This window comes from Rattus norvegicus, chromosome 3 (assembly GCF_036323735.1).
Source record: "Rattus norvegicus strain BN/NHsdMcwi chromosome 3, GRCr8, whole genome shotgun sequence".
NCBI lineage: Eukaryota > Metazoa > Chordata > Mammalia > Rodentia > Muridae > Rattus > Rattus norvegicus.
Genome location: NC_086021.1, coordinates 73,886,535 through 73,912,721, shown reverse-complemented (window position 1 = coordinate 73,912,721; position 26,187 = coordinate 73,886,535). Strand labels below are relative to the sequence as shown.

General features: G+C 39.5%; 1 protein-coding gene across 21 annotated transcripts in view; it reads right to left on the bottom strand.

Moving 5' to 3' along the window:
- The window catches only part of 4932414N04Rikl (RIKEN cDNA 4932414N04 gene like), a 238,794-nt gene that overhangs the window by 14,028 nt on the left and 198,579 nt on the right, over positions 1 to 26,187 (bottom strand). For 5 of the 21 annotated variants that reach the window (XM_063285265.1, XM_063285264.1, XM_063285266.1 and 2 more), the window contains exons 69-75: positions 16,799 to 16,869; positions 16,269 to 16,386; positions 14,744 to 14,928; positions 13,833 to 14,052; positions 12,813 to 12,865; positions 9,652 to 9,778; positions 6,052 to 6,935 (exon numbers count right to left, since the gene is read on the bottom strand). In XM_063285265.1, the coding sequence (XP_063141335.1) occupies positions 6,684 to 6,935; positions 9,652 to 9,778; positions 12,813 to 12,865; positions 13,833 to 14,052; positions 14,744 to 14,928; positions 16,269 to 16,386; positions 16,799 to 16,869 (1,026 nt within the window). In that variant the 3' untranslated portion in view covers positions 6,052 to 6,683. Of the gene's footprint in view, positions 1 to 1,047; positions 1,263 to 4,136; positions 4,357 to 6,048; positions 6,936 to 9,651; positions 9,779 to 12,812; positions 12,866 to 13,832; positions 14,053 to 14,743; positions 14,929 to 16,268; positions 16,387 to 16,798; positions 16,870 to 26,187 lie in introns of those variants that run through there. The other 16 variants (XM_063285254.1, XM_063285255.1, XM_063285253.1 and 13 more) reach the window with 9 other exon arrangements.

Sequence of the window (26,187 nt, the reverse complement as noted above, 5' to 3'; positions counted from 1 at the left end):
ACAGATGGACTCAGTGCAAAGAAACCACATTGCTAGTCAAAATACAAAGAAAAACGGATTGAGTGGTGCACAGCCCAAGATGAGGCATCTACCACAACAATTTCTGCCATGAAGGCTTGGGGACATCACAGAAGAGGGGGTGGGAACAAGCGTAAGAGTGAGAGCAACAGGAAGTTTGCTTAGACAAGACCTGAAGAAGGGTGACAGCAATAGACATGCTACCACGGAAGAGGGAGGTGTCATAAAGCCTAAGGCTATACAAAGAACAGTAAATGACTGAAGGATGTTGAGAGCAGGAAAAATAAGTTTTTCCCAGGGAAAAAGCCTCCAGTATCCAATACCAAGTAATCAGCTCTGAAATGAAACATTATACGGACTGGAGCCCGGACACACACACACACACACACACACACACACACACACACACACACCAGAAACTAGAGAAAAAAAAAGTCATAGGCCATGAAGTTGAGTGAAATCAAGGAATTCACATGGTAGATGTTGAAGGTAGGGAGGAGAAGAGTAAAATGATATAATTTTATTTTAATAAAATTTTTTTAAAAAAATTCAGAGAACAGTTTTTTTTCATATAATTTTCCTAGCATTTACATCAAAGAGCAAAGGTGAAAATAAATTTCCAGAGGGTTTGAATGTGGGCCATGTGTAGCAACAATTCCTTAAAAATTCATGAGAGCCCGGAAACCGGGAAAGGGAATAACACTCGAAATGTATATAAGAAATACTCAAGTTAATTAAAAAAAATTCATGAGAATTCTGATCTGTTATTTTATATAGAATATTTGTCTGAAATCGTATAGTATGAGGATATCGTGGGGACAAATGCTGTGGAAACCAAAACTTGGAATTTTTTTATTTTTAAAATCGGGTTAACATTTTAAGAGAAAGTGTATTTACTAACATTATTTTCCAAAACTATATTCTCTATATCGATTTCATGTCATGCAATCTCATGAATGTTTTAAGTAACAGTTACTCTTCAGAGACAGACTGCCTACATTTTTTCCTGTCATTTACTTTTGTACTCACTTTAGCTGTTCAGGGGGTGGAGAATTTCTCTTCTCTAACCTTTCTGGATAGGAATCTTCATGTGGTTTTGGTTTAGCTTTATATGAAGTTTGACAGGCCATTTCTTCTGGCCATTCGGGTTGCAGATTTGTGAATGACAATTCCTGTGGACTGTTGAATGAAGTATTTTGGGTTTTAAGTACGTCATGGAAAGTTTCTCCATTTCCCGCTTTCATCTGAAAGAAATTCGAAAGTATTTCTAAAGTTTGTGATAATTACAGATGTTATTTATTTAAGTCCTCCAGTTTTGAGTCAAAGATTTTAAAAGCTTAAGTGTGTGAGAAGTGTAGTCTTAAAACACGTATCAATAGTATCGTGTGTAATTTTCTGAATTGTAAAAAGCATGGACCAGGCTTATGTGTGTCTTTGTGTTTGTATGTGGTGTGGAGGGTAACAGTAGGTTCTGGTTATTAGAAGTAATTCCTCCATAACTGAGTTACGTACTCGGCCCCAAACCATTCTCATGTCAGTGCCCGTGAAATTAGATATTTTGAAAAAGTCACAGGATGAATGAAAAGTATTAATAGTGAATACTTTTCATTAAAATAGTTTTCAGAGTATGTTATACTATGGACTTAGAATATGAAATTACAAGTGCTTCAGAAAGGCTCCTGCCAGTCATCTGGTGGCTGTTAAAGCAATGATCTAAGGAGATCAAAGCCACAGCAAAGCTGTCACAAAACCCGAGGGGTGTGTAATTGTTGTTACACAGCAGCTACTAGACAGCCAGCAGAGGGAGGACTGAGAAGAATCTACTCTGGAAGGCACTGTTAACTGAGCTGGGATCAAAATGAACTGAAGCATTTCCTTAGGGAGTGAGCTATTCTAACCAAGTCACCACAGATGTAACCTGCCCTCTCTGTGAACAAGCCACACAGCCCTTAAAGGGAACAAGGGAGTGTTGTTGAATTTGTAAGTTATAGTTTACTTCATCTATAAGAACTTATTATTTGATAGGGTTGAGTGCAAATGGGCATTATTTTCAAGTGTGAGAAGTTTAAATGTAAATTTTGACCAGAGGATATTATGTAATAGTGTTTTCAAAACCTGTCATTCTTTAATATTTGTACTGGCTGGTTTTGTGTGTCTACTTGACAGAAACTAGAGTCATCAGAGAGGAAGGGGCCTCAATTGAGGAAATGCCTCCATGAGACCCAGCTGTAGAGCATTTTCTCAATTAGCGATCAATCGGGGAAGGCTCAGTCCATGGTGAGTGGAGCCATCCCTAGACTGGTGGTACTGCGTTCTAGAAGAAAGCAGGCCAAGCAGGCCATGAGGAACAATTCAATAAGTAACAATCCTCCATGGCCTCTGTATCAGTTCCTGTCTTCAAGTTCCTGCCCTGTTTGAGTTCCTGTCCTGACTTCCTTTGGTGGTGAATAGCATAGAATCATGAGACTGGATAGGAAGTATAAGCACAATAAACACTTTCTTCAACCTAAAAAGAAAGTATAGGTGTTCCCACATGGGTGTTCTACCACCCTACTACAAATCGGATTTCTCAGCATCCAATAGCTACTTTCAGAGCAAGCATGCATGCTAGGAAATAACACTACATGGGTTTCCAGTTCGCATTCTAATGCTTCTCAACCAAATGTCAGTGGAGAAGACAGAATCTGACCTTTTCAAGGTTTTTCTCAAACTGGAGGTTATAAAACAAAATGAATATGGTTTAATTCACTAAATTTTGGGTAATTGAAATAAATTGGCAAATGTTGGATCTGAAGAGATGATCCAGAGGAGGACTTTACAGAATTTGGTCTCTTTGAAAGAAGCCCAAAGTAAGTAAGAGTAACTTATTAATGACAATGATAGTGAGAAGGGACATAAAAACACCAGTCACCAGGACTCCCAAGTAGGAAGATTTCTTGTCAGTTTTCATAAATAAGACTCTAAACAAAGAAAATATTAAAAATACTACATTCCCATTAATATACCAAGTGTTATTTGTCACAATTAAATTGGAAAACAATATAAAGAACTATTAATTAAAAAATGAATTGGAGTTCTGAAAGAATCTATATTTTAATCATATACTTTGTTCACAAGATTCCTCTTGGAATTTCAGAGGATGTAGGAATCTATACTTCTGAAACTGGATAGGAGAAACAGAATTCATATTTTCATGTTATTTGTGATTTGAAGACTTTTTATATAGCTTTCTCCTCTGAGTCATCATCCTTTCAAGGAAAAACAAGGAAAAAACCCAAAGATTCTTTCATTTTGACAATTGAAATATTTGATTAACAAAATTACTTTTGGTTGGTGGTCAGAACACAAGCCCCTAATCCCAGCACTCAGGAGGCAGAGGCAGGTGGATCTCTGAGTTCAAGGCTAGCCTGGTCTACAGAGTGAGTTCCAGAACAGCCAAGGCTACACAGCAAAACCATGTCTCAAATCAAGAGGGAGAGAGGGAGAGGGAGAGCAAGAGAGAGAGAGAGAGAGGGAGAGAGAGAGAGAGAGAGAGAGAGAGAGAGAGAGAGAGAATTACTTTTATTATAAGATTATGCAGCAATAATCACACTGAAAAAAATTGAAAGCAATATGTGATAAATGAGACAGTCATTAAAGACATTTTTCTTCAAGTATACAGATTTCTTAAAAAGTATTCTCAGGAAAAAATATTCTCAGATTTCTTTAACTGGAGGCATACATATGAGATACTCAATACGATGTCAAACTTGGGATGCTGGGGGAATATATTGAGTCTACTATGACCCTGAGCCCTAACAACACCACTTAAAAATCTGATCCAATATCCAACACAGTTTACCTGTAATGACATAGACATGGTAATTTTCTAATATTTAATTTTCATATGCCTATAAAGACATGCACCAGAATAAATATAAATAACTAATGACTCAAGTGACTATTTGTTGTAAATGCAGTCTCAAAGGATTTTTAAAAATGTATACAATTGGTTTCTTTATTAACACAAAATTGTGAGATTAGTTTCAGATGAATCAATTAATCAACTTACTATGCCACCCAATTAAAAATGCAATTATATATGACACCTGAAACCAAAGAAAAACAGCATAACTCACCCTGTTTAGGTAGCTCAATGAGCTCTCAAAGGGCTGTGACCTCGAGCTTGTCATCAAGGGTTCCCTTTGCAGGAAATCTCTACTGTATCCCAAACTGTTGTAGAGTTGTCCAGATTCAAACCCTGGGGCAGAGTTCATCACGCACATATTCAGTGCAGAACTATAAGACTCCACTTTATTAAATTTCCTCCTCATGGACCTATCTTGTCTGTGCTTAGACCTGTGAAGATCCCCAAAGGCAAACATAAGTTTTATTGTTATCAAGGACCAGCCTCAGCTTGGAGAGGGGTTTTGAGGAAAGGGTGTCTAGGAGCTGAGAAAGACTTATTCAAGGCCAATCATGAGTTACAAGCTGGATGGCCTATGTCTGCTAGTGACAGCTTTCCAGGTAACTCTCTCCTGAGACAGCTCTCTCTTGCAATTCCAGAAACTCTCTGAATAGCTCCTATCTTGCAGATCAAAATTCCAGTCTTTTATTTATATATAATTCAGCCATTACCCCAGGTTCCCTTTTGACCATCCCATAAATCAGCAACCCATGACCCCAGCACCCTGATTCTTACAAGAAGACAACAAACACATTTTTTTTTGTTAATGTTTCTGATAGATTCAGAGATTTGCCTGGTTTTGTAAGCACAAGCAATAAGCTAGTTGAGTGGGATCTTGCCCTGAGATTACCATTTCTACCATGCCTGGGTCTAATCTAGCTCTGTCCCAGGCTGACCTTGAAATCAGGAATCTGCCTGCCTTTGTATCTGCCTGTCTTTGTAATTTCCTGACAAGCTGGTTCACAGTGCAAGTGCCTCTGTTATTTTAGGTCTGTGAAGCAACTTATACAGTTCATATTGCAACCTTATATTTTGCATAGTTAAGAAATTATATATTTTTGAACTCAAGTTTTCAGATTTCTTTTCCATAGCCCTAGGGCTATCCTGAAACAAACCCTCTAGTGGAAACACCAAGTAATACAGTTGAGAGTCCATTGGCAATGGAATGTGTTAGAATGTGGCCACCTGTGTAGCATTTGTACTATATACTTTGGAGCTTATGTTATCATACTCAAATAACAGTTGAACTTTTGATTCATGGATATTCTGATCTGCAGAGTATAACTAAACAAAATGTACATTATTGAAGATATTGTGAGGGAAGGCACCGTGCAACTCAAACCTGGAAAATGATAGCAACTATTCTTGAGTGAGTGCATTAAAGGAAAGTTCACTCAGTCAGACTGCTTTCCAGAATTATATTCTCTAGTTTGATTTCTCACAATGGAATCTCATCAATGGCTTTCACTAACAATCATTTTTCAGAGACAAATTGCTAACTTGCCTTCGTCGTCCTTGAGATGATGAATTCGTCATTGCTACCCATTCTAGACAGGGATCCTTACACTGTTTTGATTCTGCTTTATATAAGTCTAGATGAGTTGTTCTGTCTGAGTGTTCCTGAAGGTCCTAATGTTTACTATTTTGCTGAGACATTAGCCACACCCTCACTTCCTGGACTTGTGCTGTCACCGATTATCATGGAGTCATTAACATTGGCAGAGAAGACATTCCCCGATAACCTTAGCAGGGAGAATATTTTAGGAAGGAGGACCAGAAAGGGTATATATCCCTCAAGCCCAGCAACTATCAACACTTGTGGAGGCCCATGTTCTGCTGGCTCTGTTTCAGGGGCAGGAAACTGTGTTACACCATTCCTTCCACATGGCCAAGCAAGACTTGGTGTATTTTCCCATGAAAGACTTCTAACAGTGGCAAAAGAGCAAAGACATTCCCCGCCAAACAACATCTGAACATTGAACTGGAAATAATTATGTTTTTGGATTGCAAACTAAAAAGAGATGCAATGCAGGAGGCAGGAAAATGGCTGTCACACGTGTGTGCCTCAGCAGGTTAAACTGCTACCTGCTAAAATGGCCCTTGTATCTGCCAAGAAGCAGTGTGAAGTAACTTCCTTGATTACAGTGGCAATTAAACAAAACTTTTTAGACAGCTCATCCCATGCTTACCAAGTCATCAGGGATGGGAGCACACCATTTTGTCTCTATACATCCTTCTTGCTAGACAAGGACATGTTTTATTCACTCTTAAATCATGCTTTTCTTCACCATCGTGCTAACCTTTGCCTACATTGCAATCCTGTCTTCATACAGCACAGAACAACTAAAGAGGACCACCCCTACAAACCCTCTAGCGGAAACATTAAGTAATACAGTTGAGAGTCCATTGGCAATGGAATGTGTTAGACTGTGGCCACCTGTGTAGCATTCGTACTATATATTTTGGAGCTTATGTTATCATACTCAAATAACAGTTGAACTTTTGATTCATGGATATTCTGATCTGCAGAGTATAACTAAACAAAATGTACATTATTGAAGATATTGTGAGGGAAGGCACCGTGCAACTCAAACCTGGAAAATGATAGCAACTATTCTTGAGTGAGTGCATTAAAGGAAAGTTCACTCAGTCAGACTGCTTTCCAGAATTATATTCTCTAGTTTGATTTCTCACAATGGAATCTCATCAATGGCTTTCACTAACAATCATTTTTCAGAGACAAATTGCTAACTTGCCTTCGTCGTCCTTGAGATGATGAATTCGTCATTGCTACCCATTCTAGACAGGGATCCTTACACTGTTTTGATTCTGCTTTATATAAGTCTAGATGAGTTGTTCTGTCTGAGTGTTCCGACTCCAGATTTGTACACCTGAATTCCCACGGGTTTATGAACAAGGCATTGTGGTTCCCTAGTACATTATCGAAAGTTTCCTGGTCTTCTCTTGTTATCTGAAAGAAATTGAAAAGATATACTTTCTTTTAATTGTGCTAACAATAAATGATATGTGTTTGATTCTTCTAGCTATGGGCAGTAACTCTGAATGTTTATGTATGTGTGTTTGTGTTTGTGTGCAGAATTGTCAAAGTCAGTCTGGAGGTTAAACCTCTAGGGCTCTATCTACTCAGCCCCAAACCATTCTCATGTCAGTGCCCATGGAATTAGATATTTTGAAAAAGTCACAGGATGAATGAAATGTATTAATAGTGAATACTTTTCATTAAAATAGTTTTCAGAGTATGTTATACTATGGACTTTGAATATAAAATTACAAGTGCTTCAAAAAGACTCCTGCCAGTCATCTGGTGGCTGTTAAAGCAATGATCTAAGGAGATCAAGGCCACAGGAAAGCTGTCACAAAACCCGAGGGGTGTGTGATTGTTGTTACACAGCAGCTACTAGACAGCCAGCAGAGGGAGGATTGAGAAGAATCTACTCTGGAAGGCACTGTTAACTGAGCTGGGATCAAAATGAACTAAAGCATTTCCTTCGGGAGTGAGCTCCTCCCATTCTAACCAACTCACCACAGGTATGACCACCCTCTCTGTCTTCCACACAGCCTCAGAGTGAGCAAGAAAATGTCTTTAAATTTGTACGTTATAGTTTGCTTCATCCACAATAATTATTTGTTAAGGTTATGTGTAAATGAGACTTATTTCAAATGGTGAGCTAAATACCCTTTTAGGACATAATATAACCATAATTTGAGAACCTATTATTCTGTACTATTCATTCCACAAATGTCATATGGAAAAATCACAAACTTTTCTAATAAACAGAATGTGGTAAGATTCAAGCCCTGTGACGTCTAACAGTTGACGTCTAGAGTACTTTGCATCAATGTCATTACTGTGTTGTGACAGCATCAGACGACCAGGAAAGACTAGGTGTTTCTACATGAGTGCTCTGCCACCCGACTGCAGATGAAACCACCATCAGCACCTAACACCAATATCCAAAGCAAGCAGGTACATTAAGGGACAATACTCCAGCCTTCTACCTTCACAATCTATTCCAACCGAATGCCATGGGGAAAGAAATGATCTGTCTTTGTCAAGATTTTCCCAATCTGTAGATTTTAGAATGAAGTGAATGCTGTTTAGTGCATTAAACTTTGGAGAATTGAACAATAAATTGTCAAATGATAAATATGAAATTGCCCAGTGTAGAATTTCACATAACTTAGTCTTCTTTAAAGAATGTGATACTATTGAGGAAAGAAGTTTCATATCACGTCCTTTCAATTCAGATTCTTAGAATTCTGTAAATGTTTTTATTTTTATTTTTTTTAAAAATTTAGGAACTATAGAATAATGGGAAACAGGGATACATAAAACTTCAAGTATAGTTGGTAAATTACATTACTTGGAGATAGTCATCTACCACCTCTGATATTACACTCTAGAAAGAGTCCAGTATTCAGCAATGATCCCTAACCCTTTGGAGGAAGAAGTTCTGTGTACATATTCTATTTAGGGCCAACTTTATTATTATTGTTGTTGTTGTTAAATACTATTATCAGTGTGGAATGTGACTAAAAATCATAATCACCGAATTTTATTTGGAACTGGCAAAATAACAGATATGGGAATTCTACAAATGACCAGATTTCATTTTACTATTTACTATTTCACATTTACATATGCTAATTTTCTCAATTAAATCATCCTCTCAAGTTAACCTCATATTTGTGATATGGAAGCAGTCATGCAACGTTTTAAAGTGGGAATATCTAGTTTTGTTGGAGACTTAGTTGTGTCATGTGATGTTTCCCTGGAAGCTGTCTTATGAAAGGATGTTTCTCTGAAGCAGACACATAAGAGGATTTTTTTGTTGTTGAGAACAGACATGTGGTGTTTTTCTGGAAACTTTCTGATGAAAGCACAAGTGATGCTTCACTAGAGCAGATGCTTGAGAGGACATGTGATGTTTAGAATAAATATGTAACTCAACAGACAGTGGATGACACTGTGGCATGCCTCATAACTCCTTGCTGGTTTTTGTTGGGTTTCACTGATGCTGACCTTTCTGGATGGCATTCTTGCATTGGTTCACCTTGCTTTCCTCACTGATCTTCGCTTATTGTGACTTCCTAGAGAGAAATGTACTAAAGAACCTCTGGTAGTATTCTGGCTGTTTCTTGCTGCTTCTGCAGACTCCTGCCTAGCAGGCAGAGCCTTGTGGTTTCTTCTGGATCTAGCCGCTGCTACTGATTTGTGTTTGGTGTTGGCTCAGTAGCCTGGACCTCTGGTGCTAACTTACGTTTGATGTTTTGCTAATGAACTGGAATGCTGACAAGGAAGATTAGAATCACACCAAAGAATTATTTCTAAACAGATCTACATTTCCTATTAACCTTTCTTTTCCCTTACCTCTGGTGAGTGGTGGGCTAAAAGGGAGATTGGAGAATCATTATTAAAGTAGGTTTTGAAAAACCTAATCCTACAATGTTTCTTGCTTGGTTTTGAGATATCAACTGTTTTGAGATAAAAGAGAATCAATTGCTTGTTCTTTTTATAGAACTTCTATAGTTTTATACAAAACTAACAATGTTTTCATTAATATCAACTTGGTAGTATTTTTAAAACATTTTACTTATTGTTAAAGCACTGAGGGATTTATTTATCAAACTGACTCTTTTGGGTCCCCTAACTCATAGAAAAGTACCTTATGTTGTGGTTCATCAGTTGGAATATTCATTTCAAATTGCCTGGCATTCGAAAGTTCAGAGAAACTATGATCTCCATTTTCATACGCAGTTGATGTTTTTGTTGGTTTAAAACAGTTTTTACTTCTACAAGAATGTAAAGATTGAATTAATGGCAACTTCTCTAGAGTAAACATAAAGCATATGTTATGTGCAAACACAAAAATCAGTAAATTATGATTCTTACTTGTTCAAACTAACTTTATTGGAAGGCATTTAAAAATTATAACTTCAAGTAAATAATATGAAGGAATTTCTTAAGACACACAGCATGAAAATAGCTCACATTGGTGCCTAATGATGAGTCATCAGATATGGAACTTTTTGTGTAAGTCTCATGAACTGAATTCAGTCCCCAGAATCCCCAAAAAGGAAAGATGAAAATTAACATTATGGCATTGTTTTCCTACCATGAACACATACATACACATCCCTATGAATAATACAAATCCTTTTATTCACATTATCTATGTATCTATCTATGTATCTATGTATCTATGTATCTATGTATCTATGTATCTATCTATCTATCTATCTATCTATCTATCTATCTATCTATCTATCAATCATCTATTTGTCATCTATATATATCCCTATGTATCTCTCTTTATATGTATCTATATCTACATTTATCTATCTTTATCTCTCTATTTATCTATATCTATCTTATCTATATATCTATCTGTTGACAGCTTTCCTTCTCTGCTCATTTATATCCAAGGGATCAACCAGGTCTTCATGGAAACATTGGAAAATACCAAACATGAGATGAGTCAGATCTTATTTCCATTCTTTATTCACTAAACAATATAGTACCACGAATTCTGCTTAAAACTTGAATTATAATGGAACTATGGTTGCTCTCCACTGACTGACAGCAAGATCCAAGTGCCTAACTCATTGAACTTGGAGAGATTGAGCCTGTACAGAACGTCACCCCTATGTTCTAGAATATTTGGTATGGGAAGGAACTTTGCAGGCTATCAAAAGAGAAACATAAACACCAACCCAGTCATATAACCTTTGATCTGCAATGCTGCCCTATCTGCAAAGTATACTAGGGCAATAGTGGCATAGAGCTTGTAGAAATAACTGACCAATAAAATTGACTTAAGGTCAACTCCATAGGATGAAACCTGTATCCAACACTACTTGGGTGACCAAGACCCAGACAGTAGAGAGCCCAGAGACCTAGGGTGAAACCAAATCTATTGTTCTTTTAAAAAATAGGAATGAAATAATTCTTAGTGGTATTCTGCTATACTCATAGATCAGTGCCTTATTCAGCCACCATCAGAGATGCTGCCTCCTGCAACAGATAGGAACAGATTTAGAGACCCACAGCCAGACAGCACACAAAGGAGTGGGGAGAAAGAGTGGGAGGGACAGGGGAAGGGAGGGAGAGAGAGAGGAAAAAGAAAACTAGCCTACAGATGATAAAGTTATTGGTAAACATGGCTATGTGATATGTAAGTAGTATTGTTTGTATAAGGGATTTGAATATACATAGTGTTGCAGTTTGGAAAGTGATATGCCTGTAGATTTGAGAGTAAAGACTTGGTCTCTATCTGGTGCTTCTGATTAAAGCACTGCAGTCCTTGTAGACATGGGAATTGGCTTGAAAAGCAGGCTCTAAGGGAAAATGTGATTGGCTTATATGCTGATGCCTCTTTTGACTCTTTCTGCTTCTTGGACTATGAGAAGTGAATGACATGGGCAGGCAAGCTAATGCTGCAATGGAAGGTTCTACCCTCTGCCATGCCTTCTCCACCAAGACTGTCACCATTGTTTCAAATCATGTTGTAGAATAAAATCTTCCTCCCTTAAGTTTTTTTAACATGTATTTGACTGAAGACATGATAAAAAGTAAAGTACATGGCTATGGGTTTCTGCCAAGTTTCCTTAAATCCATGCCCTCCTGATGCCAAGGGCTGAGTAGAGTGTTTGTTTGTGGGACTCATTCCACACCCACAACAGTTGCTTTCTTCCGGGTAAAATATCCTTTTAAAACCAAGTAAAAATATCATAGAAAGTTTAGTATTTGTACACTAAGGAGAGCTATAAGGCCTTTAGAACTTGAATTTAGTCATCACTTCAAGATGGAGCCAGCAATGGTGAGAAGATCTGCATTTATTTCCCCAAATGAATGTTTCATAGACCAATCATAACTTTCCTTAACTTAGGCAAGTTAATGTCTCTTGGATGTCCCATAACAGCTGCGTGCTTCCTTGGTTCCCCACCTAGTCAAACCAAATACTATTGTCCTTTTAAAAAAAGAAAATAGTGATAAAAATGACCCTTCATGGTATACTGCTGTACTCAGAGGCCAGTGCCTTATTCAGCCACCATCTGAGAAGGAGATTGGAGAAGACATTTGAGCTGCTTCTGTTTTCCTTTGAAGAGCTCTGAACAGTTCCCCACACTTCCTTCAAGGGTAGCCAAATGCTGCATCAGATCACTAGGGAAGTCTACACTCAGGGTGATTCTCTGACTTCACCAGGTTTTGTTCAGACAAAGCAAAAGAAGCACAGATGACTATTTCTTCAAAGCAGTCATCCTTCACTTCATTTAGGAGAAAGATCCAGTACACAGGAAAAAAGCCTTAGCTTACACACCCCAAGCAAATGAATGACTACAAACATACATAGACAAGCAGACGGGGACACCCAGACAGCCATGTGTGTGTGCATATGGAAGACAACTAGAAGGTGGAATGTATGTGGTTGGTTTGTGTTCTATCTGACAAACGGAGCAAGAGGACATAAGCAGATTCCAGAGACTTTTGATGTGGTTAAAAGACAGCACTGGAGAGATATTTTATATTGAAGTGTTGCCTGAAGGAAAAGAAGTAAACACTTTGAGAACAAAACAGTAGGGCTGATGAAGAGTGAAGCTGAGTATCAAACACTTGACTGTTACTGTTTCAACATCATTGAAGAGCAATGTGGCCTTGCACAACTTGTTTAAGGTTTTCGTCTAGAACTTTTGAGATACATTTTAAGCTACTAGAATTCAGGTAAGAAAATATAAATACAAAATGGATTCTTACTTTGCTTTTCATACAAGTACAGCGAAAACTAAGAATGAATGGGTAAAAAGATATGAAATACTAAAGTCTTACGGAGTTTTCTCTTTAGCAGATTCCAGACATTTCCTTTTTTGATGCAGCTCGGGCTGTGGAGACAGAACTTGGTGAGTGCGTTATTGAAATCTTTATTGTCATCCACAAGCTTTGAAAAGGTGGGAAGTTAGCTTTTAAAAATACAGAACTTGCTCTGTCTGGGACCTACCTACTTCTCTCAGGTTTAGGGATCTAGGTGATTCTCTAAATGTTGCAAATTGCATGCTGGTAACCAAGTACACGACTGTATGTAGAGGACTTTTCCTAAAACAACTCAGAATGATTCACGTTTTCATCCTTTAAAATATTTTTTTAAAAAAAGATTTACTTATTTTATGTATGAGTACACTGTCACTGTCTTTCAGACACACCAGAAGAGGACATTAGATTCCATTACAGATGGTGGTGAGCCACCATGTGGTTGCTGGGATTTGAACTCAGGACCTGTGGGAGTGCCGTCAGTGCTCTTAACCGCCGAGCCATCTCTCCACCCCCTCCCCTATTTTCATCCTTTTATATTGATGAAATTTATTACACAACCAAAACAGGTTTCTTTTTAACTTATGCCAGTTAGTGGTTTTTCTGGTTGTGGCTACATTTCATACTCGTCCTAGAAACATTTCACTTTTGGGAAATGCCTGCTCCTGACTTGTTTTACGTGCATTTGGCTCTAAATGAAAGGACCATGTCTCTCAGCATGCATTCACACCTGGAGTTGGCCTTTTCCTGACTCTAGAAAGGGCCAGGGGTAGGGCGCTGCAGAGAAGAGTATCTTTGGCCAAGCCTGCCCACCCCAGTCCTAAGCCCTAGGGAATGTGTTTGAAAGAGATAAGGGACTTCCCCAAGTTGTCCTCTGCCATTAACATGCTTGCTGTATCCCCGCCCCCTGCCTCCTCAAAAACGTAAATAATTAAGAATGAAAAATTTAAAATCTTTCAAAAACGAAACAGTTCAGGAGTTTTCACATCAAAAGCTCAGCTTGTAATACCCAGAGTGGGGAAAATTAATAATACAACTAACCGCATCCAGGTGAGCAGTTACGGACTGATTTGAAGGCTGAGGGTCTGAAGTGGGAATCAGCGTGTTCTCTTGGGTAAAGAGGCGTGCCAGTTCCCTGTGAAAATTTGCCATGCGGGGGCCCTCGGACGCAATCGCGGAGCTCAGCATGCTGAGTAATGCTGTGTTGTGCTGATTCAGCAAGACGAACTGGGTCTTGACCTCCTTCAGCTTAGCTTCAGTCCTGTGAAGAGTGAGAAAGCTAGTAATAGCTCACCCCGCCCCCATCCAACTCATTAGACACAGAACTTGGTTTATTTGTCTCCCATAAAGCATTGCGCATGGAAGAAAGAATTATTTGGAAGCACCGTGCGAAATACCCTCTATTTCATGCCGTGTTAATATTTTCTCATGCTGTGAGTGTGCCTTTGCGAAGAAGAGAAATGTTTAAAGGAACTGCTTGTGTCTAGGCTTTCTCTAGTGGAAATGCTCAGAGTCAGGGCAGATTGACCAGCAGGATGTGCTACCCAGGGGAGCCATGCTGGCTGTTCTTGACACTATGACTTTATGGAACTGTATTCTAGAAAATATTCAGTTGTTCAATCTTTATATTTCGGGGAGCATAGACAAGTACGTTTGTAGCAGTATAGGTGTATTAGTAAAAAATAATCAACAAACTTATTGAAAGAAACTAAGAAACCAAGATAAATAAATGACTACTAAGAGCAAACACACTAGTATAGACATCAATAAAGGGGAGATGTCATTTTGGATTCTCCTCCTGAAGCTCAGTTCGTTTGTCATTGGTGTTTTCCAAGATTATATTTTTCTAATTAGCATTTATGTCCATGATACTATTTTGTTAAAATGCACTTTTGCGACAGATGATTAAGGAGCTGAATTAATATGTTATGTGTCTCTTGGGCTTTACTCACTCCATCAGTTTATGTGACTGAAAAATTTTGATATACTTTTCCAGCACCATATCATCCTCACGTGCTTGGGCCTTCATTTCAGAGAATGCCCTTTCCAAATGTTGAATTCTGAGTTCCAGCTGGTTCATCACTGAAGAAGTATACATTTCTCTGTTAGCATTGGAGAACTCTTGTCCTGCTTGTGTCTGAAAAAAAAATTTCAAAGTTTTACGAAGATATACTATTAAATAATCATAATATAAATGACAGTGTGCTGTGTTTCTGTAGTTCTAGCCCATGATTTGGCCGGAAGTTTAAATGTATGGAAAATGGTGAACTGTGAAGCATTTACCATCCTTCTTTACTGTATTTAATCTAAATTATGAAAATAAGATCCATTATTGTGTGTGCACATGCGTGGATTTCAGTTGCTAAGTCTGAAAGAGAATTGAATATTTACTAATTAATATATAATCACATATTTTCTTTTCTGTGACAAGTGAATAAAACAGGACGTTGAAATAATTTTCAGAATAGTCAGGGTTTAACCCACAAGGCCAAGGAACTTGAACACAACTCCTCTTTCTTTTCTTACACTTGGTCATATGGGGAAAAGCGGCAAGTCAAGCCTCAATGCTTTTTCATATCATACATCTTGCCTGTAAGACTTGCAAGTGCCCGTGACTGTATTCAAATTAATGGAACTTCTGCAGCCACAAGAATGCTCAGTCAACAAAGGCCATACCTCATCTGAGAGGAGACTACAGGAACCTGGCTAGCATGTGTAAGGAAACCAATTCATGGATGCTGCACGGAATCCTCTGACCTTTTTCATTAAGCTAGGTAACTTCCATTAGACATTTATGAACTAGCATCCAAGAATTATATAAACCAATCCTTGACAAGGTTGGACTCTGAGGTCCTTGAAAAACTAATGAACAAAGTGAACAAACAAAACTGTGCTCTGAAGTCTGTTTTCTACTATAGCCCTACTGGACATAGCAGCTACACCTCCATTTCAACAGCTATTAATTCCTCTTTTAAGATTCTGAGAGAAAAGATACGTTTCTTTGGAAACAGTGCTGAATGGTGATCACTACCATTAAGTCTCTACAGCTGTTATAATTAATTCTCCAGACTCGCTGACAATTCAGATCCCATGAGGAATTGAGAAATGCACAGAGCATTAAAATTCCTTGGAAGATTAAGAGCTCTGCATAGCAATGTCCAGCCCATTTTTGTCAGCATGGAAAAAATGTAAAACTCAAAGTGTTTATCATTGAACGAAGAGAGTGAAACACAGCATATTTTACAACTTTGGTTAAAAACAATTGTAGTTTTCCCATTAGCATATTACTCCCAACATAGGTAATTATATGGGTTTGACCAACTTCTTTATAACCAAGAGGACTGGCAGTAGTGGTGGTGATATAAACATCTTTATCCACAAGAATTCTATTGGTGCCTACAATATTCCTACATCCAATGACTAGAGAAAGAAAATCTCCACTCCAGTGTGGTAGAAATGAATAAAAGGCTGACTTACCAGATTGCCAGTTCCTACCAATGTCCTGTCTTCACTTGGTGGCTTTCTCTCAAGCTGCTCTATTGTCTCTGTTTGCTTTTTGATGGTTTCTACTAACTTGGAAACTTCATGTTCAACCCTGAAAGGCAGGGATAATTCAATAATTACTCCGAGCTTAACTATCAAATTAGAAAAAAATTAAGAAACAATTGACTCCAGATCTGATTGTATGTGTTTCTGATGAAATGTTTGGAAAGTAGGTGATTTGGTAAATGCATCTTGTTTGCATCTGGGTTTGGTGAAGACCGGAGTGTCAGCAATTAGACATTAGTTTTTTTCTCAGTTTTGTTGGAGATTGAACCCCAGGGTGCAATTCACATCTTCTACCTCCGAGCTGCTTCCAAAATCCTAACTACACATTGCAAATAATTCACGGGAGGTTTTTGTAGCCCCTAAACAGACACATGTATTATAAAGGCCGTGTTTCCAGTAGTGCACGGCTTGTTTGTATTACAGCTAGTCAAGCACATGTGTAGTACTTTACATCGTACTTTTGCAGGTGTTCCTTCATCTTGCTGTCGCCGTGTTCGGCCTCTGTCTCTGGACGCTGTGCTTCTTTCAACTAACAGAAAGAGAGAGAAAGGACATATTAATCTTCTCATCGACCGAAATCTGACAGGAAGACAGCGGTCACGGTCCCACCGGACCATTCATGCTACATTTATGTTCTTCCTCAGTGTTGAATGAATTGGTGTTGGACACAATTGGTGTTGGTTCTGACTCACAAAGTCTCTCACGGGAAAGCTTCTTTGACCCTCATCTTTATCTTGGTTTTCAATTTGAAATCCTTTTTTTCTTTTTTTGAGAGTATCTCACTATGTAGTCCAAGCTGACCTTAAACTCACTGTTCTCCTCGTGTCCATGCCCCACACACTGAGGTCAAGCTGTATATCTCATCACACTTGTTGCTAGAAATAAAAACTTTTAGAAATTCAGATAGACAAAGTTGGTGTTATAGGGAAAGCTTGTGGTGAGCATTTCTGTTTTTATAGTCGAAGCACCCCTTCATTAGCTGTAATTTGAAAAATTCATGCATATGAATGTCAGAGCTAGACCAGTGAAATACACTGGTCTCCCATGGGGTAACTGTGATGATTTGTATGTTTGGCCCAGGGAGTGGCACTATTTGGAGGTGTGGCCTTGTTGGAGTAGGTGTGGCCTTGTTGGAGTAGGTGTGGCCTTGTTGGAGTAGGCATGTCACTGTGGGTATGGGCTTTAAGACCTTGCTCTGCTCCCAAACCCCGTGGGAGAGAGACCTCACCGCCTGGTCAGGTGGGCACTCCTGAGGCTGCAGAGCAGAAGAGACCACCAACACTGCCCACCCCTGCCCACATCCCTGGCCCAAGAAGAAACTGTATAAGGCCTCTGGGTTCCCATGGGGGAAGGCCCAGGAGTGGCAGGACCCCTGCACCTGAGACACTGCCAGAACCTGAAGGGACAGACCGGATAAACAGTTCTCTGCACCCAAATCCCGTGGGAGGGAGAGCTAAACCTACAGAGAGGCAGACACGCCTGGGAAACCAGAAGAGAATGCACTCTGCACACATCTCTGACGCCAGAGGAAAACACCAAACGCCATCTGGAACCCTGGTGCACGAAGGCTCCCGGAAACGGCGGCGCAGATCTTTCTGGTTACTGCCTCCTCGCAGAGCTCGTAGGCAGCACCCCACGAGCAAACTTGAGCCTCGGAACCACAGGTAAGACCAACTTTTCTGCTGCAAGCAACCTGCCTGGTGAACTCCAGACACTGGCCCACAGGAACAACTGAAGACCTGTAGATAGGAAAAACTACACACCCGAAAGCAGAACACTCTGTCCCCATAACTGGCTGAAAGAAAACAGGAAAACAGGTCTACAGCACTCCTGACACACAGGCTTATAGGACAGTCTAGCCACTGTCAGAAATAGCAGAACAAAGTAACACTAGAGATAATCTGATGGCGAGAGGCAAGCACAGGAAACCAAGCAACAGAAACCAAGACTACATGGCATCATCGGAGCCCAATTCTCCCACCAAAGCAAACACGGAATATCCAAACACACCAGAAAAGCAAGATCTAGTTTCAAAATCATATTTGATCATGATGCTGGAGGACTTCAAGAAAGACGTGAAGAACTCCCTTAGAGAAACACAGGAAAACATTAATAAACAAGTAGAAGCCTACAGAGAGGAATCACAAAAATCCCTGAAAGAATTCCAGGAAAACACAATCAAACAGTTGAAGGAATTAAAAATGGAAATAGAAGCAATCAAGAAAGAACACATGGAAACAACCCTGGATATAGAAAACCAAAAGAAGAAACAAGGAGCTGTAGATACGAGCTTCACCAACAGAATACAAGAGATGGAAGAGAGAATCTCAGGAGCAGAAGATTCCATAGAAATCATTAACTCAACTTTCAAAGATAATGTAAAGCGGGAAAAAGCTACTGGTCCAAAACATACAGGAAATCCAGGACTCAATGAGAAGATCAAACCAAAGGATAATAGGTATAGAATAAGAGTGAAGACTCCCAGCTCAAAGGACCAGTAAATATCTTCAACAAAATCATAGAAGAAAACTTCCCTAACCTAAAGAAAGATACCTATAGGCATACAAGAAGCCTACAGAACTCCAAATAGATTGGACCAGAAAAGAAACACCTCCCGTCACATAATAGTCAAAACACCAAACGCACAAAATAAAGAAAGAATATTAAAAGCAGTAAGGGAAAAAGGTCAAGTAACATATAAAGGCAGACCTATCAGAATCACACCAGACTTTTCGCCAGAAACTATGAAAGCCAGAAGATCCTGGACAGATATCATACAGACCCTAAGAGAACACAAATGCCAGCCCAGGTTACTGTATCCTGCAAAACTCTCAATTAACATAGATGGAGAAACCAAGATATTCCATAACAAAACCAAATTTACACAATATCTTTCTACAAATCCAGCACTACAAAGGATAATAAATGGTAAAGCCCAACATAAGGAGGCAAGCTATACCCTAGAAGAAGCAAGAAACTAATCGTCTTGGCAACAAAACAAAGAGAATGAAAGCACACAAACATAACCTCACATCCAAATATGAATATAACAGGAAGCAATAATCACTATTCCTTAATATCTCTCAACATCAATGGCCTCAAGTCCCCAATAAAAAGACATAGATTAACAAACTGGATACGCAATGAGGACCCTGCATTCTGCTGCCTACAGGAAACACACCTCAGAGACAGAGACAGACACTACCTCAGAGTGAAAGGCTGGAAAACAACTTTCCAAGCAAATGGTCAGAAGAAGCAAGCTGGAGTAGCCATTCTAATATCAAATAAAATCAATTTTCAACTAAAAGTCATCAAAAAAGATAAGGAAGGACACTTCATATTCATCAAAGGAAAAATCCACCAAGATGAACTCTCAATCCTAAATATCTATGCCCCAAATACAAGGGCACCTACATACGTAAAAGAAACCTTACTAAAGCTCAAAACACACATTGCACATCACACAATAATAGTAGGAGACTTCAACACCCCACTCTCATCAATGGACAGATCATGGAAACAGAAATTAAGCAGAGACGTAGACAGACTAAGAGAAGTCATGAGCCAAATGGACATAACAGATATTTATAGAATATTCTATCCTAAAGCAAAAGGATATACCTTCTTCTCAGCTCCTCATGGTACTTTCTCCAAAATTGACCATATAATTGGTCAAAAAACGGGCCTCAACAGGTACAGAAAGATAGAAATAATCCCATGCGTGCTATCGGACCACCACGGCCTAAAACTGGTCTTCAAGAACAATAAGGGAAGAATGCCCACATATACGTGGAAATTGAACAATGCTCTACTCAGTGAGAACATGGTCAAGGAAGAAATAAAGAAATTAAAGACTTCTTAGAATTTAATGAAAATGAAGGTACAACATACCCAAACTTATGGGACACAATGAAAGCTGTGCTAAGAGGAAAACTCATAGCTCTGAGTGCCTGCAGAAAGAAACAGGAAAGAGCATATGTCAGCAACTTGACAGCACACCTAAAAGCACTAGAACAAAAAGAAGCAAACACACCCAGGAGGAGTAGAAGGCAGGAAATAATCAAACTCAGAGCTGAAATCAACCAAGTAGAAACAAAAAGGACTATAGAAAGAATCAACAGAACCAAAAGTTGGTTCTTTGAGAAAATCAACAAGATAGATAAACCCTTAGCCAGACTAATGAGAGGACACAGAGAGTGTGTCCAAATTAACAAAATCAGAAATGAAAAGGGAGACATAACTACAGATTCAGAGGAAATTCAAAAAATCATCAGATCTTACTACAAAAGCCTATATTCAACAAAACTTGAAAATCTGCATGAAATGGACAATTTCCTAGACAGATACCAGGTACCGAAGTTAAATCAGGAACAGATAAACCAGTTAAATAACCCCATAACTCCTAAGGAAATAGAAGCAGTCATTAAAGGTCTCCCAACAAAAAAGACCCCAGGTCCAGACGGTTTAGTGCAGAATTCTATCAGACCTTCATAGAAGACCTCGTACCAATATTATCCAAACTATTCCACAAAATTGAAACAGATGGATCACTCCCGAATTCCTTCTATGAAGCCACAATTACTCTTATAACTAAACCACACAAAGACCCAACAAAGAAAGAGAACTTCAGACCAATTTCCCTTATGAATATTGACACAAAAATATTCAATAAAATTCTGGCAAACCGAATCCAAGAGCACACCAAAACAATCATCCACCATGATCAAGTAGGCTTCATCCCAGGCATGCAGGGAATGTTTAATATATGGAAAACCATCAACGTGATCCATTATATAAACAAACTGAAAGAACTAAACCACATGATCATTTCATTAGATGCTGAGAAAGCATTTGACAAAATTCAACACCCCTTCATGAAAAAAGTCCTGGAAAGAATAAGAATTCAAGGCCCATACCTAAACATAGTAAAAGCCATATACAGCAAACCAGTTGCTAACATTAAACTAAATGGAGAGAAACTTGAAGCAATCCCACTAAAATCAGGGACTAGACAAGGCTGCCCACTCTCTCCCTACTTATTCAATATAGTTCTTGAAGTTCTAGCCAGAGCAATCAGACAACAAAGGAGGTCAAGGGGATACAGATCGGAAAAGAAGAAGTCAAAATATCACTATTTGCATATGATATGATAGTATATTCAATTGATCCCAAAAGTTCCACCAGAGAACTACTAAAGCTGATAAACAACTTCAGCAAAGTGGCTGGGTATAAAATTAACTCAAATAAATCAGTAGCCTTCCTCTACGCAAAAGAGAAACAAGCCGAGAAAGAAATTAGGGAAACGACACCCTTCATAATAGACCCAAATAATGTAAAGTACCTCGGTGTGACTTTAACCAAGCAGTAAAAGATTTGTACAATAAGAACTTCAAGACTCTGAAGAAAGAAATTGAAGAAGTCCTCAGAAGATGGAAAGATCTCCCATGCTCATGGATTGGCAGTATTAATATAGTAAAAATGGCCATTTTACCAAAAGCGATCTACAGATTCAATGCAATCCCCATCAAAATGCCAATCCAATTCTTCAAAGAGCTAGACAGAACAATTTGCAAATTCATCTGGAATAACAAAAAACCCAGGATAGCTAAAGCTATCCTCAACAATAAAAGGACTTCAGGGGGAATCACTATCCCTGAACTCAAGCAGTATTACAGAGTAATAGTGATAAAAACTGCATGGTATTGGTACAGAGACAGACAGATAGACCAATGGAACAGAATTGAAGACCCAGAAATAAACCCACACACCTATGATCACTTGACTTTTGACAAAGGAGCCAAAACCATCCAATGGAAAAAAGATAGCATTTTCAGCAAATAGTGCTGGTTCAACTGGAGGTCAACATGTAGAAGAATGCAGATCGATCCATGCTTATCACCCTGTACAAAGCTTAAGTCCAAGTGGATCAAGGACTTCCACATCAAACCAGATACACTCAAACTAATAGAAGAAAAACTAGCGCAGCATCTTGAACACATGGGTACTGGAAAAAATTTCCTGAACAAAACACCAATGACTTATGCTCTAAGATCAAGAATCGACAAATGGGATCTCATAAAACTGCAAAGCTTCTGTAAGGCAAAGGACACTGTGGTTAGGACAAAACGGCAACCAACAGATTGGGAAAAGATCTTTACCAATCCTACAACAGATAGAGGGCTTATATCCAGAATATACAAGGAACTCAAAAAGTTAGACTGCAGGGAGACAACCCTATTAAAAAATGGGGTTCAGAGCTAAACAAAGAATTCACAGCTGAGGAATGCTGAATGGCTGAGAAACACCTAAAGAAATGTTCAACATCTTTAGTCATAAATGAAATGCAAATCAAAACAACCCTGAGATTTCACCTCACACCAGTGAGAATGGCTAAGATCAAAAACTCAGGTGACAGCAAAAGCTGGCAAGGATGTGGAGAAAGAGGAATACTCCTCCATTGTTGGTGGGATTGCAGACTGGTACAACCATTCTGGAAATCAGTCTGGAGGTTCCTCAGAAAATTGGACATTGAACTGCCTGAGGATCCAGCTATACCTCTCTTGGGCATATACCCAAAAGATGCCCCAACATATAAAAAAGACACGTGCTCCACTATGTTCATCGCAGCCTTATTTATAATAGCCAGAAGCTGGAAAGAACCCAGATGCCCTTCAGCATAGGAATGGATACAGAAAATGTGGTACATCTACACAATGGAATATTACTCAGCTATCAAAAACAATGACTTTATGAAATTCGTAGGCAAATGGTCAGAACTGGAAAATATTATCCTGAGCGAGGTAACCCAATCACAGAAAAACACACATGGTATGCACTCATTGATAAGTGGCTATTAGCCCAAATGCTTGAATTACCCTAGATGCCTAGAACAAATGAAACTCAAGACGGATGATCAAAATGTGAATGCTTCACTCCTTCTTTAAAAGGGGAACAAGAATACCCTTGGCAGGGAAGAGAGAGGCAAAGATTAAAACAGAGGCAGAAGGAACACCCATTCAGAGCCTGCCCCACATGTCGCACATACATATACAGCCACCCAATTAGATAAGATGGATGAAGCAAAGAAGTGCAGGCCGACAGGAGCCGGATGTAGATCGCTCCTGAGAGACACAGCCAGAATACAGCAAATACAGAGGCGAATGCCAGCAGCAAACCACTGAACTGAGAATAGGACCCCCGTTGAAGGAATCAGAGAAAGAACTGGAAGAGCTTGAAGGGGCTCGAGACCCCATATGTACAACCATGCCAAGCTACCAGAGCTTCCAGGGACTAAGCCACTACCTAAAGACTATACATGGACTGACCCTGAACTCTGACCTCATAGGTAGCAATCAATATCCTAGTAAGAGCACCAGTGGAAGGGGAAGCCCTGGGTCCTGCTAAGACTGAACCCCCAGTGAACTAGACTGTTCAGGGTAGGGCGGCAATGGGTGGAGGGTGGGGAGGGGAACACCCATAAGGAAGGGGAGGGGGAAGGGGGATGTTTGCCCGGAAACCGGGAAGTGAATAACACTCGAAATGTATATAAGAAATACTCAAGTTAATAAAAAAAAAAAAAGATTTTACTCCTAGCTGCCTGTAAGCCAATCTTACACTACCAGCCTTCAGGTGAAGATGTTAAACTCATGAACTCTCAGCTCTGCTCACACCATGCCTGCCTACAGGCTGCCATGTTCAGGATAGTGGTCTGAACTTCTGAACCTGTAAGCCAGCCCCAATTAAATGTTGTCCTTTATAAGACTTGCCTTGGTCATGTTGTCTGTTCACATCAGTAAAACCCTTACTAAGACAGAAGTTGGTACCAGGGACTGGGGTATTGCTGTGATAGGCCTGACCATGCTTTTATTTGGAATAATGTGGATTTTGGGATTTTGGATTTGGAAAGCAGTGGAATGGTATAAATGGGGCTTAATGAGAAATCCTAGTAGAACTATGGAAGAATTTGTTACTGAGAGTGATTTGAATTGTGTGTACCTGGCCCAAGAAGTTTCAGGGGAAAATTTCAATATGTGGCCTAGAGACTGTTTTGGTGAAGAATGTGGCTACTTTTCGACCTTGTCTGAAGAGTCTGCCTGAGGCTAAGGTGAAGAGACTCAGATTAATTGCAATGACAAAGGATGTCTCAGAAATACCCATCATAGACTTTGTTCTCTGGTTAAGTCTTATGAAGGGCATTTTAAACAATCATAGCAAGCTAAGAAAGGAAAAATATATAATATATATGGTCCAAATATTAAAGGAAGATCAGGAAATGAAATGGAGCCCAATCCAGTGTTCTAGGAGATAGCAGATTAAGGAAGTGGGATTTTGGGGCAAGATCCTACCCAGCTAAATTTAGATCCAGGCTTGGTGGTACACAATTTTAATCTCAGGAGATAAAGCCAGGCAGATTTCTGAGTTCAAGGTCAGTCTGGGACAGAGCAAGTTTTAGATGAAGAAAAGCTTAAGTCCAAGCAGGGTGGTACACATCTTTAATTCCAGGAGATAGGCATGCAGACCTCTGAGTTTAAAGTCAATCTACAGAGAAAGTTCCAGGACAGCTAAGCTTAGACAGTGAAGGAGTTAGAAAACAGAAAACTGGTGATAACAAGGGGGCCAAATTTCTGCTCCAGGAAGCAGCAGAACTCAGCAGCTTTGATCATTTGGCTCTGGCTTTATTGTCAAGAGAAGGATACTGCTGGGACAATTGCTACTGGTTAGCTGGACTTAAGAAATTAGCTGTGATTAAGAAGGAACTAGCATCACTGAAGTGTAATCTTCTGGGAAGTGTTTTCTGAGAGCATAAAGATGTGTTCCAGAGATAGCCAAGGTTGTGCCTCATGGTGCAGCTGTACTTGGTAATGTGTAAAAGTCACCCAGGTGGCACTGGATTTGAAGGCATGAAGGGTTCATGAAGAGCAGCTGAGGCTTGGCACTGGAGAGGCCATGGAAGGCCATTGGTAAAGGTACAGCTTGTTGCAGTTGATGGTCCAGGACAGATGGATTCACGCAAGGATTTGAGGTTTGGCATCATGAAGAGAGCCTATGAGAGACTATTGATGAAGCCTAGTTGCAGCAGAAGACCCAGCGTTTTGGAGATGCCAGACCATGGGATGATCACCAAGAACAGCATTGGCAGTGGAGTGGATCAACCTGAGCTTAGAATGGTACAGAGGGCAGAGCTGGAGAAGTGACCCAAGCCCTTTGGAGGAGCCCAGAAGATCATGTGTGGATCCCAGACATTGAAACAAGAAGCTGCAACATTGAAGCTGCCCTGGAGACCTCAAGATTTTTGAGACGCCAGAGCCATAGGATATCTTCTGAGAAGTGCTGCTAAAGGGAGTGGAACCAGCCCAGGTGCACTGTGTCATGCTTCACACCATTGGAAGGGACAGAGAGGAGAATCTGAGACCCTGTGTACATCCCAGAACTTCAGCAAACACTCAGTGGTTCCATTCTCCCAAACTCCATTTCACTAACACTCACACCTCACTGCCTTTCAGTGAAGTACTCAGCAGTAGACCACTCATGCTTCAGTGGATATTCCACCACTGCACACATGTGGGCAGCCACAGTTAGCTGAAGTGTAGTATTATTACACACTGTAACAAAACTACAAGGGATCTGACATCCTCTTCTGGCCTCTGCAGTCACGCACATGCAAATGTGAATATACAGATACAGACAGACAGACACACATACACAAATGAGAAAAACAAATCTTTAACTGCAAAAGGCTCATGATGTTTAGAGGGAGACATATTTATGGAGAGGCGGAGAGGTGAGTGAGGGTAGACATGATCTAAATACATTGCACACATGTATAAAATCCTTGAAGATTAAATAG